General features: G+C 42.8%; 1 protein-coding gene across 6 annotated transcripts in view; it reads right to left on the bottom strand.

The window, feature by feature from the left end:
• The window catches only part of kansl1b (KAT8 regulatory NSL complex subunit 1b), a 200,199-nt gene that overhangs the window by 99,262 nt on the left and 85,062 nt on the right, over positions 1-15,875 (bottom strand). For all 6 annotated transcript variants that reach the window (XM_072249272.1, XM_072249273.1, XM_072249276.1 and 3 more), the window contains one exon: positions 302-443. In XM_072249272.1, coding sequence (XP_072105373.1) covers positions 302-443 — 142 coding nt within the window. The remainder of the gene's footprint in view (positions 1-301; positions 444-15,875) is intronic.

The following is a 15,875-nucleotide window of genomic DNA, read 5'->3' as shown; positions in this document are numbered from 1 at the left end:
TCGACTATAAAGACTTCTCATTGCTGAAATATCACTTTTGTGCCCTTTTCTATTACCTATTACTAAATACAAACTAATAAGGACTTTACAAATATTCTATCACTAAGACATGTACTACATTAACCCTGAGCATCAAATCCAGTGTCTTTCTTACAGAGTGAAGAGGTTTTACATAGCATAAAAATTCTCAATATTCAGATTTTATACATACTTTAGAAAACAATGCAATAAGAAAGAATGGGATCCGAAAGGCTCCGCATAAACATATTGGCTCCCACCATGTCCTGACTGCTGCACTGACCTTATTGGCACGGATCTGCCTGTAAATGTCTGTTTGTTGGCGGATGCGATACTCTAAATCTGATACATGAGCTTGCAGCCAGTTCCAGCGGCTCACAATAGCAGCCCGTTCCACTGCCCACCGCCATTCTGCGCACTGCCGCCTGCAAGTGAAAAACAAATGGTCATGTCCAACACAATATTAGAAACCAGGCAACAAGAACAGCAAGTTTTGTACAGACTTGTAATAGAATAAAGTACCCCAAGGTCAGTAACTAGGGTGTTATTTTAAAACTGATACTGAGCCACCTAACGAGATAGTAGGTCAGGTGCCCAAGGGTTGGTAAAAGAGATGTGCTTCAAGGAGTGTCTCAAATAAATTATGGGGATCTCTGCAAAGAGTTTCAACATTTAGAGCCATAACAATTAAAAACAAAGTCCCTAATCATGAAGTTAAATTGAAAGGGACTTAACTAAGAGCTTCCAGTACAAGATTAACAGTTAAATTAGTTATTTGGAGGTGTGAATTAGATTGCAAAGAATGAAAGTAAGAGGGTTTTGAATAAACAAATTTAAATTGATGTGTCACTTATCCATGAGTTGAACGAGATCAACAAGCGGAGGAGCTATTGAATAGCATCCAATATAAAACATAACACACCGACAGTATTTTGATAACCTCAAATTTGAGGGCAGAACAACAGAGGCCAACCTCAACTGCTGAAGAATCATTAGCTCTGAAGCTTACAGATATATGGCAGTTATTACAGGCTTAAGCAGCTGTAACAAGGAATTTAGAGGCAGGACACAGTAAACTTAAGCCATTGAGCGCGATTGTTGCTGAGGCTAAAGTGCAAGGCTTGAGGTCTAAATGCAGAGACTTTGACAAGGGAGATATCAACAAGGAGATTAAGAGGTGACAAGCTCTTATTATCCCCGTGGTAACGCAAGGGGTAGAAATGGCTGTCAATGTAGTATGTCCCTCACGTTAATTGCGAGCAGATACAAGTGAAGTGTCCCAGTTTCAACCCCTTTCAAACTATTAGGATTGGTTGGAACAACAGTATGCAGGACCTCTCCGGTTATAATCTCAGGATCATTCTCTATGCCACATGCTAATGAGTGTAGGAAGAGGAAGATAGGACAGTTGACTTAGTGGCTAAGAACCTTGTGAACGGGCTTCGGGTATTTTGAACATCGGGATGTCTTCTGGAGCAGGGATGGTCTCCACAAACAAAATGGTTTATATCAATGACTTGGATGACGGAATTGATGGCTTTTTTGCAAAGTCTGTGAACGATATGAAGACAAGTAGTATTGAGGAAGTAACATAGAAACATAGGAAACTTACAGCACAATACAGGCCCTTCGGCCCACAAAGCTGTGCCGAACATGTCCCTACCTTTGAAATTACCTCGAGTTACCCATAGCCCTCTATTTTTCTAAGCTCCACGTACCTATCCAGGAGTCTCTTGAAAGACCCTATAGTATCTGCCTCCACCACCGTCACCGGCAGCGCATTCCACGCACTCAACACACTCTGCATAAAAAAACTTACCCCGATATCTCCTCTGTACCTACTTCCAACCACCTTAAAACTGTGCCCTCTCGTGTTAGCCATTTCAGCCCTGGGAAAAAGCCTCTGACTGCCCACATGATCAATGCCTCTCATCATTTTATAACACCTCTATCAGGTCACCTCTCATCCGCTGTCGCTCCAAGGAGAAAAGGCCAAGTTCACTCAACCTATATAAGGGACGCTCCCCAATCCAGGCAACATCCTTGTAAATCTCCTCTGCACCCTTCCTATGGTTTCCACATCTTTCCTGTAGTGAGGCGACTAGAAATGAGCACATTACTCCAAGTGGGGCCTGACCAGGGTCCTATATAGCTGTAACATTACCTCTCGGCTCTTAAACTCAATCCCACGATTGATGAAGGCCAACACACCGTATGCTTTAACCAGCGTCAACCTGCGCAGCAGCTTTGAGTGTCCTATAGACTCGGACCCCAAGATCCCTCTGATCCTCCACACTGCCAAGAGTCTTACCATTAATACTATATTCCGCCATCATATTTGACCTACCAAAATGAACCACCTCACATTTATCTGGGTTGAACACCATCTGCCCCTTCTCAGCCCAGTTTTGCATCCTATCGATGTCCCACTGTAACCTCTGACAGCCCTCCACACTATCCACACCTCCTCCAACCTTTATGTCAACAGCAAATTTACTAACCCATCCCTCCACTTCCTCATCCAGGTCATTTATAAAAATCATGAAGAGTAGGGGTCCCAGAACAGATCCCTGAGGCACACCACTGGTGACCGACCTCCATGCAGAATATGACCCGTCTACAGCCACTCTTTGCCTTCTGTAGGCAAGCCAGTTCTGGATCCACAAAGCAATGTCCCCTTGGATCCCATGCCTCCTTACTTTCTCAATAAGCCTTGCATAGGGTACCTTATCAAATGCCTTGCTGAAATTCATATCCACTACATCTACTGCTCTATCTTCATCAATGTGTTTAGTCATATCCTCAAATATTCAATCAGGCTTGTAAGGCATGACCTGCCTTTAGACAAAGCTGTGCTGACTATTCCTAATCATGTTACGGCTCTCCAAATGCTCATAAATCCTGCCTCACAGGATCTTCTCCATCAACTTACCAACCACTGAAGTAAGACTCACTGATCTATAATTTCCTGGGCTACCTCTACTCCCCTTCTTGAATAAGGGAACAACATCCACAACCCTCCAATCCTCTGGAACCTCTCCCATCCCCACTGATGATGCAAAGATCATCGCCAGAGGCTCAGCAATCTCCTCCCTCGCCTCCCACAGTAGCCTGGGGTACATCTCGTCTAGTCCCAGTGACTTACCCAACTTGCTACTTTCCAGAAGCTTCAGCACACCCTCTTTCTTAATATCTACATGCTCAAGTTTTTCATCCCACTGTAAATCATCGCTACAATCGCCAAGATCTTTTTCCGTAAATAGTGAAGCAGAGTATTCATTAAGTACCTCCGCTACCTCCTTCGGTTCCATACACACATTTCCACTGTCACACTTGATTGGTCCTATTCTCTCACGTCTTATCTTCTTGCTCTTCACATACTTATAGAATGCCTTTGGGGTTTTCCTTAATCCTGTCCACAAAGTCCTTCTCATGGTCCCTTCTGGCTCTCCTAATTTCTTTCTTAAGCTCCTTCCTGCGAGCCTTATAATCTTCTAGATCTCTATCATTACTTAGTTTTTTGAATGTTTCATATGCTCTTCTTTTCTTCTTGACTAGATTTACAACAGCCTTTGTACTCCACAGTTCCTGTACCCTACCATCCTTTCCCTGTCTCATTGGAACGCACCTATGCAGAACTCCATGCAAATATCCCCGAACATTTGCCACAGTTCTTCCATGCATTTCCCTGAGAACATCTGTTCCCAGTTTATGCTTCCAAGTAGAGAGGCTACAGAAGAACTTGGACAGATTAGGAGAATGGGCAAAGAAGTGGCAGAAGGAATACTATGTTGGAAAGTGTATGGTCATACACTTTGGTAGAAGAGATAAAAGGGTAGACAACTTTCTAAATAGTGGAAAAATTCAAAATTCTGAGGCGCAAAGGGACTTCGGAGTCCTTGTGCAGGTTTCCCTAAAGGTCAATTTGCAGCTTGAGTCAGTGGTGAGGAAAGCAAATGCGAGGTTAGCATTCATTTCAAGAGGACTAGAATATAAAAGCAAGGATGCAATGTTGAGGCTTTAGAAAGCACTGGTGAGGCCTCACTTGGATGATTGTGAGCAGGTTTGGACTCCTTATCTAAGAAAGGATGTGCTGACATTTGAGAGGGTTTAAAAGAGGTTCAGAAAAATGATTCTAGAATTGAATAACTTGTCATATGAAGAGTGCTTTGATGGCTCTGGGCCTATATTCACTGGAATTAAGAATGGGGGGGTGACCTAATTGAAACCCATCGAATATTGAAGGGCCTCAATAAGAATGGACATGGAGAGGTGGGAGAGTAGAGGACCAGAGGACAGCTCAGAATAGAGGGGAATCCTTTTAGAATGGAGAAAAGAAATGGAAATTCTTTAGCCAGAGAGTGGTGAATCTGTACAATTTGTTGCCATGGGCAGCTGTGGAGGACAAAACTTTATGTATATTTAAGGCAGGGGTTGATAGATTCTTGATTGGTCAGGGCACAAAGGGATATGGGGAGAAGGCAGGAGATTGAGGCTGAGAGGAAAATGGATCAGCCATATGAAATGGTGGAGCAGAATCGATGGACCAAATGGCCTAATTCTGCTATTTCTTATGGTCTAAAATAGGTTTCACCTGAAGTGAAGGGGCACCAATATCTTTGTAGGGAGATTTACTATTGCTACTTAGGATGGGTTAAACAAGTGTGGCAGGAGTCTGGGACCCAAAATGGTAGTGCAGCAAATGGGAAATCAGAATTATATACAGAAACATGACAGAGAAGGGTACAAAAGTGAATGGGATGTTGCACTGTTGATCAGAGAGAGCATTAAAGCAGTATTCAGGAGGGTACCCTGGAGGGATCAGCCAAAAAGATTGTATGTGGATAGAATTTAGAAGTAGGAAATAGACAATTCCTTTGCTAAGGGTTATAACTACAGGCATCCCAACAGTCAGCAGGAATTCAAAGAACAAAAATACAGGCAACTTACAATAGGAGGAAAACAAGACTGCTGTAATTGTGTGGAATTTTAAGTTCCCTGACAACTACACAATGGGCTGAACCTGAACTTACCCTAGGAAATAAGGATGGACAAATGATAGAAGTATCTATGGAGGAACCCTTTGCAGTAAGTGTGCACAATTCAGTCATTTTCAAGGTAGTCACAGATAAGGATGATTGCATAGTTCAGGTTTTTAATTGGGGTAGGGCTAATTTCAACCGTATAAGCCAAGATCGGGCAGGAAGTACAATAGGAGTATCTGCTAGAGAGAAAGACAACTGATTAATGGAAGGCATTTAAAGGTGAGATAGTAAGAGTTCAAGAGTTGCCATGTCCCTGCAAGGTTAAGAAACAGAAAAGGTAAAGTTAAAGAACATTGACTTACAAAGGTAATTGAAGGACATCAAAAATAATGAAACGTATGTCAAGTGTTGATATTTGATTTCAAGAGTGTCCTTTGATGTTCATAAAATCTGTTGTATTGAAAGAGGGTAATTAAGGGAAGAATAGGAGACCAAAAGGTATAATCTGTCTGCAGAGTCAGGGTATGTGAAGAATGCCAAAATAATGGAAGAATACACTGGTATTCTGGAAAATGTTTGACAGGAAGGAGGAAATGTCAGTTATTGGCAGCCATGAAGATGGATAAATCCCCAATACCTGATGGGACCTTTCTCAGAATGCTACGAAAAGCAGGGGCAAAAAGTGCTGGGACTCTAATAGAGATTTTTGCAACATGGTTAGCTAAGAGTGAAGTACCAGATGACTGAAAGATTGCTAATGTTGCTCCCTTATTCTAAAAGGTCAGTGGGTCTTTCATCAACAACAGGGAAATTATTGGGGAAAATCTCATGGAACGGGATTTACATTCACTTGGAAAGGCAAGGCCTGATCCAGAAAATTCCAGTGGTTTTGTGCAGGGGAAATTCTATTGCATAATTTTTAAGGTAGTACTAATGAATAATGAATAATTCATTGATGAAAGTAGTGTGATAAGTGTAGCTGACATGAGTTTTGGAAAGGCTTCTAAACTCAGCATATTAGGCTAGTCCAGAAGATTAGAGTACATGGATTCTAAGGTATTTACAAAATGAATCCAAATTTATCTTGGCAGAGGGAGTGACAATGGTATTTTTCTGCCAGGAAGTCTGTGTTAAGTCATTAATTACTGGGATTGGTGCTAATAACTCAGTTGAGAATGTAGGAGGACTCAACATGGCTTGTTGAGAGACAACTTTTTCACCCAGAGTGTGGTCAGTGTATGGAATGGGCTGGTAGAAGAAATAGTTAAGGCACACATATTAACAGTATTTAACAAGCACTTGGATAAAAAACGGTTTAGAGGGATATGGACCAAAGACTGGCAAATAGGACTAGATTGTATGGGAACCTTGGTTGTCATGGACCAGTAGAGCCAAAGCGTTTGTTTCTATGCTGTTTGACTAGAACTAATTAGCATAAAATTTAAGGAGTGTGAAGAGATAGAGGGACAGAGAAACGGCAGGTAGAATCTTGAATCAAGCGTGGATTTTGGAACATCAAATACCAACTGGACAGTGTAAATGGCAGGGTCCTCAGGAGTGATGATGTAGAGGTGCTTTGACATGCAAATTCATAACTCCTTAAAAAAAGTTCATAATTCTGAAAAATACTTCAATGGATATGCTTCCCTTCATAGGCCAAAGAATTGAATATGAGAGTTGGGATCTCATGTTGCAGCAATATAAAACACAGATTAGTATGTGGTGTACCATGTATCGTTCTGGTCATCACACTACGGGACAGCATTAGCAACAGTGAAGTGATGAGTTCTTGCAAACACATGGATTGTTTTTTTTCCCCTTCACATGTGAGTGGGTAGGTAAACTGACCACTCCAAATTGCTCCATGAATAAAAATGAGTGATAGACAGAATGCAGGAAAAATAGGTTATAGGTAAAATTATTGAGGCATTTATTAGTTAGCATGGACTAGGTGGGTGAACTGGCTGCCTCCTATGATACAGGGAAATTTAAAGATTAGCTTTGTCACGTGTACATCAAAACACTCAATTCAATTCAAGATTGTTTAATGTCATTTCCAGTGTACAAATGTAAAGGAGAACGAAATAATCGTTACTCCGGCTCCGATGCAGCACCAAAAAAGCAATAAAGAATAAAGAATAAAGAATACAATAAATGTAAATACATACGATAACTTGCCATACATAGATTATGTGCCCATAAAGAAATCCTAGACATACTAGTGTCCGTACACAAGGTGACTGACAGGAAATGATTAAGCGGTGGTAGTGGATGTGGTGGGGCGGGTGGAGGTGTTGATCAGCCTTACTGTTTGGGGAAAATAACTTCTTTTTGAATCTGGTGGTCCTCACGTGGATGCTATGTAGCCTACACCCTGATGAGAGTGAGACAAACAGTTTACGAACAGGGTATGTGGGATCCTTCATGATGTCACTAGCCCTTTTCCAGCATCTTTCTGTATGCACGTACTTGATTGCAGGTAGGCTGGTGTCAGTAATGTTTGGAATACCCACTATAGAGCCTTCTTATACAGTTTCATACCATGCAGAAATGCAGCTTGTCAGGATGCACTCTACTGTGCATCTGTAGAAAGACGCGAGTATAGATGTGCATAGTCCCACTCTCTTCAACCTCCTCAGAAAGTAGAGGCACTGGTGAGCTTTCCTGATTGTGTCAGATGTGCTCTGGGACCATGAGAGTTGTGTGAAATGAGCACTCCCAGGAGTTTGAAACTGCTCGCAGCTTCCACTGCCGCGCTGCCAATGTAAAGAGGGTGCGAGTGGTGTGAGTGCCCTGAAGTTGATAACCACCTCCTTTGTCTTACTGACGTTGAGGAAGAGGTTATTTACCTGGCACTAGGCTTTGAGCTCTTCCACCTCCTATCTATAGGTAATCTCGTTGCTGGTGATGAGTCCCACCACTGTTGTATCATCGGCAAATTTGACAATGTGATAACTTGGATGTTTATCCATGCAGTCATGTGAACAGAGTGTACAGCAATGGACTCGGCACACAGACCCAAGGGGCATCGATATTGAGGGTGATGGGGGAGGGAAGGAGCAGTTGTGCATCCTGACTATTTGAGGTCTGATGGTTATTAAGTCCAACACCTGGTTGCACAGTGCTGTACTTAGACTGAGGTCTGTGGGACAATAGCATAAAATGCCGAACTGAAATCCAGACACCACATTCTGACACAAGTGTGCTTGTTCTTTAGTTGTGTCAAGGCCAAGTGTATGATAGATGTTATGGCATCTGTCGTAGAGCAATTCTGCCAATAAGCATACTAGTGAGCGTGCAGTGTGACAGGAATGGAATTTTTGATGTGTGCCATTACCAGCCATTCAAAGCATTTCATAATGACAAGCATCAGTGCCACTGGGCGGGAGTTTTTAGTTCTGAAGGTGTAGAGCTCTTTGGTACAGGGATAACAATGGCTGATTTGAAGCAAAGGCAGAGAGCAGCCTGGACTAGTGAAGACATCAGTGAGGTAGTGTGCATGCTTCCAAGTACTGGGCCTGGGATGTTCTCTGGCCCTGTCGCCTTATGGGTCCTTTGCAGAGACCTTCTCACATTTGCTGGTCACATGAGAGGGGGGTAGCTTTCATGGCTGGCATTGTGTTGCATTCCTCACAACACAGTGAAATGTATCATTTGCACCAAATCAGCGAGGATTGTGCTGGGGGCAACCAGCAAATGTCACTATGCTTCTGGCACCAACACAGCATTCCCACAAATCACTAACCCTAACCGTATGTCTTTGGAATGTGGGAGGAAACCTAAGTGACACAGGAAGAACATACAAACTCCTTACAGACAATGGCAGGAATCCGACCCTAATCAGTGATCGCTGATACTGTAATGCAATTACACCAACTGCTATGCTAATATGCTGCCACCTCCCATTTGAACCCTCCCACACCACCACTCCCATTCTCACCAAAATACTACAGATAATTTAGATTAGTCAATTAACATAATAATCCGCAGGTCTTCAGGCAGGAAATTTATGACCGGGGGAAGCATACCATAGCCACATTGACAATTACAAGTCATCAGGATTGAACCCAGATTACTGAAGTTTTACCAGCTGCACCACTGCTGCCCACATAAACATCATAATTGGATTTGAGGACCCTGACAATGTTAGAAATTAAGACGTTACTTTGTTATAATTGTGCAAACTTAAGGTGGCTACAGGAGGGAAATGGGCTAAACTCAATATACTAGTTAGGCCACACTTGGAGTATCGTGTGCCGCCCCAGTCACCACACTGCAGGAATGATGCAATCAAACTAAGGAGAGTCACAGGAGATTCAACCAAGATGTTACTTGGATTTGGGGGGGAGGGGAGGTGTTAGCTCTGCGGAGAGATAGAGTGGTAAACACGAGGAATTCTGCAGATGCTGGAAATTCAAGCCACACACATAAAAGTTGCTGGTGAATGCAGCAGGCCAGGCAGCATTTCTAGGAAGAGGTACAGTCAACGTTTCAGGCTGAGACCCTTCGTCAGGACTAACTGAAGGAAGAGTTAGTAAGAGATTTGAAAGTGGGAGGGGGAGGGGGAGATCCAAAATGATAGGAGAAGACAGGAGGGGGAGGGATGGAGCCAAGAGCTGGACAGTTGATTGGCAAAAGGGATATGAGAGGATCATGGGACAGGAGGCCCAGGGAGAAAAGGGAAAGGGGGGGGGGGGGACCCAGAGAATGGGCAAGGGGTACAGTCAGAGGGACAGAGGAAGAAAAAGGAGAAAGAGAAAAAGAAAAAGAATATGTGTATATAAATAAATAACGGATGGGGTACGAGGGGGAGGTGGGGCATTAGCGGAATGGGGCAATAGCCAAATATTTGAATAAGTATTTTATACTGGTCTTCACAGTGGAGGACACATCTAACATGGCAAACAGATTATGCTATAGACAATACAGATGAGGATTATGATAAAATTACTATCACTGAGGTAGTGCTGAGTAAACTTGTGGGCCCAAAGGTAGCCAAGTTCACTAGTCCTGATGGAATACATCCCAGAGTACTAAATGAAATAGCATAAGTTACAGTAGAGGTGTTTGTGATTATTTACCAAATTTTCCAGACTCTGGGCAGGTTCTAGGGCAGGGGTAGGCAACCTTAAGCACAAATAATTTTCTAGCATGCGTTATTCATTAACTTGAGGCAAAACATAACTAGATGTATTTAAATGGATAATTCCCATATTTCAAGTTTTTTACGGTATTTATCTGGCCCACCGTCCGCTCATTAATACGCGATCCGGCCCAAAGAGGCAAAAAGGTTGCCGACCCCTGTTCTAGGGGATTGGAAGACAGCAAATATGCCACTGTTTACAAAAGGATGCAGGCAAAAGGCAGATAACGATAGGCCAGTTAACATCAGGCAGGCGTGATGTGAATTCATGAAGGACAGGTCCTGTTTGACCAACTCAGTCGAGTTCTTAGAGGAACAAGCACATTGGATAGAGGGGAGCAGGCAGATGCTGCATACTTGGATTTCAAGTGGTTGATAAGGCTCATCTTTATTGGGACAAGGGTTAATGGCGCCTAACGGCAATTCTTTTGCTTGCATCTTCGGAAACAGCTCTACTTCCATCTTTAATATCTCTATTTTTCCCTTTCACGGTTCTTTTGAGGACCCTGACCTGGAGTTACACACTGACTATAGTGCTTTGCAGGAATGGGACCCGCTCTCGGGGTTTCACGAACGGCCATTATTCAGCACACTACAGACTCGGCCTAAGAGCTCTGCTCGCCTTCGGAGGACCGAGTTTCCATGGCTCTGGAGACAGGGGAGATCGGAGGTCAGTATCCGAGCAAAAGACTGGTGTGTTGTGGGAGATCTTTGGGCACAGAGCTCAGAAAAAGTGACGCAACACACTTTTAACATCATAAACCAGCAAGTTGTTTGTTACGTTTCCCCTCCTGCTGTGAAACAGAGACACCTCTTTCTCCTTTATTAGGGAGAGAGAGCCCCTGTGGTATGTCAAATACTGGGTGAATGAGTAGTCCTTAGAGTACTGCAAGTTTGCGTCTTTGCTGTTGCCTTGCTCACGCTTGAGAGCACGGTGGTGGGTGCAGATGCTTTTTTTTGCCGGTGGGGAGAGAGAGGGGATTATTGCTTTTTGCTGCTTACACACAAGAGGGAGAGGAGCGGGGGGGACGGACTTTGGGGTTTTAACATTTAACTGTCGTTCATTCTTTGGGGGCACTCCTCTGTTTTCGTGAGTCTCTTAAAAGACCCTATCATTTCCACCTCCGGCAGCCCATTCCATGCACTCACCATTCTCTGCGTAAAAAAACTTATCCCCGACATCTCCTCTGTACCTACTTCCAAACACCTTAAAACTGTGCCCTCTCGTGCTAGCTATTTCAGCTCTGGGAAAAAGCCTCTGACTACCCACACGATCAATGCTTCTCATCATCTTAATACACCTCTATCAGATCACCTCTCATCCTCTGTCGCTCCAAGAAGCAAAGGCCGAGTTCACTCAACCTATTCTCATAAGGCACGCTCCCCAATCCAGGCAACATCCTTGTAAATCTCCTCTGCACCCTTTCTATGGTTTCCACATCCTTCCTGTAGTGAGGCAACCAGAATTGAGCACAGTACTCCAAGGGGGGTCTGACCAGGGTCCTATATAGCTTCAACATTACCTCTCGGCTCTTAAACTCAATCCCACGATTGATGAAGGCCAATGGACCGTATGTCTTCATTAATGAATAAGAAGGGTTCTTACTGAAAAATACTATGAAAGGGATGGATTAGATAGAGGCAGGACAGTTGTTTCCACTGATAGGTGACAGTAAAACAAGGACACAGCCTCAGATTCAGGGGAGTAGATTTAGAAAAGAGATGAGGAGGAACTGCTTTTCCTAAAGTCTACCTCATTAAAAATGTGTAAAACACATGTAGATATTTACATAGAAGAGGAATTAAAAATATGGGGGGAAAAGGTGGAGCTGAGTCCACAGCCAAAATCAGCCATGATCATTGGCTTTACCAGTCAGGGCACTGAGTATAGAAGGTGAAAAGTTATGTACAAGATACTGGTATGGCCATATTTGGAGTACTCAGTTCAGCTTTGGTCATTCTGTGACAGAAAATAGAATGCAGGAAAGATTTACAAGGATGTTGTCAGGACGCAAAGGACAGTCATAGGGAGAGGTTGGGCAGGTTAAGACTTTTTTCCTTGAAGTATGGGATTCAGAGCTGATCATAGAGAATCAGATGAAGGTTAAAGAGGAAATAATTAATAGGAACCTGAGGGGTATTTTCTGCCCAGAGGGTGGTACATACAGCATGTGGAATGAGCTGCCACACAATTGCATGAGGTTGAAGCTATTACCTGAATAACGTTTAAAATACATTTGGACAGGTACATGGATAGGTAAGGCTTAGAAGATTATGGGTCAGAGAGAGACAAATTGGTCAAGCTTGGATGGGCACCTTTGTCAGCATGGCCAGTTGGGTTAAAATTTGCCAAATTAAATAATGGTGCATAATTTGTCTTTGGGGATGAAGACAGATCGAGAGATAGAGAAATGTCAGAGATAGACTATGTGCATTTGAGGGTGGAGTGCAAGAAATTGATGTTACATTTGACCTTGACATATTAGAAACCCACATCATCTAACAGTTCATTGTCATCTCTCTATATTATTGTCTGATTGTCCCTAAGCTGTTCTGCAGAAACCCTGTTTCTTCAGTTTAACGGTTCAGGAACAGCAGAATAGCTTACAGTTCTTGGGTCATTTAAAACTCACTTTCCAGCATCCTGCTATCAATTTCCATTCATCCATCATCAAGTTCACATTTAAGCGACGTCTTTTTTTTAAATGCTAGTGATTTTAACATAATCCCTTGCCGTAACTTTCACTAAAATGTCTTTCTTATATCCAAAGATTGAGTTCTTGTCATCAGATCAAGCCTGATTTTTCTCTGCAAATCTTATAGTTTTACTGTTGTCTGTCATGTTTTCAGCTGCTGAGATCCTGAATTTTTCCCACAGCTTCTCTGCCTCTATATTTATTTTCTCCTCTGAGGTACTCCATAAAACTTAATCCCTTTGCTATTTTGGTTATTTGCCCTCATGTCCTTTCACAGTTTGCTGACAAATTATTATTGATAGCTTTCTTGTAGAGTGCCATGACAGATGCTTTTCAGTTTTGGAAGGAAAAGACTTGACTAAAATTTGAGCTATTCTCCACCCATTAGTGAATTTAAATGAATTGTAAGTGGCTTGCAGACTGCATTTTAAGTAAAAATTCATTTTTGAGCAGTCAAAAGATCTTTTAAGTCTGTTACCACTGGACTGCTATCCCTGCTCCCCCAACACCTTCCCGAAGAATAACAATCGACACAGGCAACTCCCAGATTAGAACAGGGTTCTGTTTCTGAGAACTGTTCATAACACAAAATAGTGCGTGGGAGAAGACTGGTTGTGATGGGAGAGTAAGCAGGCACAGGAAAAGCAGCTGCCTGTCAGCCTTGCAGACTCGATGAATCTGTCCAGCACTTCAAGCTCTGCACCGCATGACCCAGCCTTTGATTGTTGTAGCTCAAGGGAGGGAAGAGTTGGGGGCGGGGGGGGGGGGGTGATAAATGTGTGGATTTTGTCTGCAGTGATTTTATAAAGATGCTATAACTGAACCTGGTTCATTCCCTGTGCTTGAGTAATCCTAGCAGTGGTCAATGAATAATCGATTTATGATTGGCAGGGACGATTGATTCCTTATCTTTTTTGCTGCCAATGCTCAAAGGTACTGAGGCAAGTTAGTTGACGTTTGTGTCTTTATTCACTGAAGACCAAGAATTAACTTCAGTCTTTGGAGACTTGGTACCATGTTTGGCAACATATTTACCTTGGGTGGGATGGGGTAGGGATTGAATTTTTTGGACACAAGTTGCAAAGTGGGAAGATATGCCAGACAATATTTGCATCCAGGAGTGGAGCAAGCAAAAGGCATCACAGTGAATGAGAGATCAAACTTGAAGCAATGAACTGTCAATAGTATTTAATTATATTTGAACACAGGCCAGAAGCAGTTTTTTAAATTTTTTTTTAAAAAACAGATTAGCAGTTGAGAGACAGGAATGAGATTGTGTTGTCCAGGATACTATTGAATCCAATTTGAAAATTATTGAACTATACAGAGAACTTAAGTGCCTCAGTAGTAAAGTTAAAACAATATTAAAATGAACATGTTCTTAAGTTCACATGCAATTGTTAGCTGATCCTTGTGTATCAAGCAGTAATAAATCAAGGCAACTGGACTTGCTGCGTTGTCTAGAAGATGTTTTGCCACTCGTCCAAGAGGCTTCTTCAACTCTAATCCATGGTAGGTACTTTTCCGGCTTCTCAACTGAGTTGTTTAAAGGTATAGCAATCACATGAATGTTGTTAAGAGTCGCAGAGGTAATGAGAGGGCCATTAGCCTTATCTTTGCATGAATGGAGGTGCGAACTGTTGTGGAGACACCAGGGTAGAGATGTTAGGACTGCATTGTAAGTAGCTAATATCCCACCCCCTTCTGTTCAGGGATGGCTTTTCCAGTTTGACAAAGATGGCATCTTTAACCACCCCCCCCCCCACCTCTCAAACCATCTGTCCTCCCTGTCCAAAATATGCATATTGTTATCAAATGACTGTCCCTTGTCCTTTAGGTGTAAATATACAGCCGAGTCGTGACCTGAGGTGTTGGCCATCCGTTTGTGAAGTGGTCATTTTCAGTTGAGTTTCAGCACAATAAAATTTATGACACATGCCAGTGATAATCAAACTCACTGTGATTCAATGTGGCTATTTCACTTGAGTCATCCACAGAACACAAATATGGTTATGCTAGTTCCCTCGCCCACAGTCGCCAGTTATGTAGACTGTCTAATCTTTGCCACACGTCAATTTCTCCTAAATGAAAGGAATCTGTCAACACCCATTTCTAATTTGGCAAATTTCTTGGTAACATAAATTAATTGCCTGTTTTAAACATTTATCATCCACTGGTTGGAATTATACCTTGTATAAAGTGAAATCACAGGTTCTGAATACTCCTGCACAAGTTTCTCTGGCAGTACAATTAGTCCAACCATAGGGCCTCTGCCCCTTCCCTCTACAGTCCTGACGAAGGGATCCGGCCCGAAACGTCGACTCATCGTTTCCACGGATGCTGCCCGACCTGTTGAGTTCCTCCAGCGTGTTTTGACTGGCTGAATCACTGCCTGGTATGGGAACTGTACTTCCCTCAATCGCAGGACTCTGCAGAGAGTGGTGCAGATAGCCCAGTGCATCTGTAGATGTGAACTTCCCATGATTCAGGACGTTTACAAAGACAGGTGTGTAAAAAGGGCCGTGGGATCATTGGGGACCTGAGTCACCCCAACCACAAACGGTTCCAGCTGCTACCATCTGGGAAACTGTACCACAGCATAAAATCCAGAACCAACAGGCTCCAGGACAGCTTCTTCCACCAGGCCATCAGACTGATGAACTCACGCTGATTTGAGTGTATTTCTATGTTACATTGACTGTTCTATTTATTATAAATTAATACAATTGCACATTTAGACAGAGACATAACAAGGATTTTTACTCATGTATGTGAAAGATGTAAGAAATAAATTCAATTCAATTGGCTATTGCAGGCACTGGACAAATGAATGGACAGTGATCACAACTGTGACAACAATTGAAGCAAAGATCAGTAAGACAGCCAGTGTGTGTTGAGGAAGTCAGGATGCTAGCATTCAGCAAAGGAGTCATAAAACATGACTGGGAGTCAGATGTCAACCCAACTCTGCCATGGACGGTCACAAGCTCAGCTGCCAAAGAAAGAGGATTGGGCATGGGGCTAGCAACCCAA

This window comes from Mobula birostris, chromosome X (assembly GCF_030028105.1).
Source record: "Mobula birostris isolate sMobBir1 chromosome X, sMobBir1.hap1, whole genome shotgun sequence".
NCBI classification, from domain to species: domain Eukaryota; kingdom Metazoa; phylum Chordata; class Chondrichthyes; order Myliobatiformes; family Myliobatidae; genus Mobula; species Mobula birostris.
This window is presented reverse-complemented; position numbering and strand designations above follow the sequence as displayed.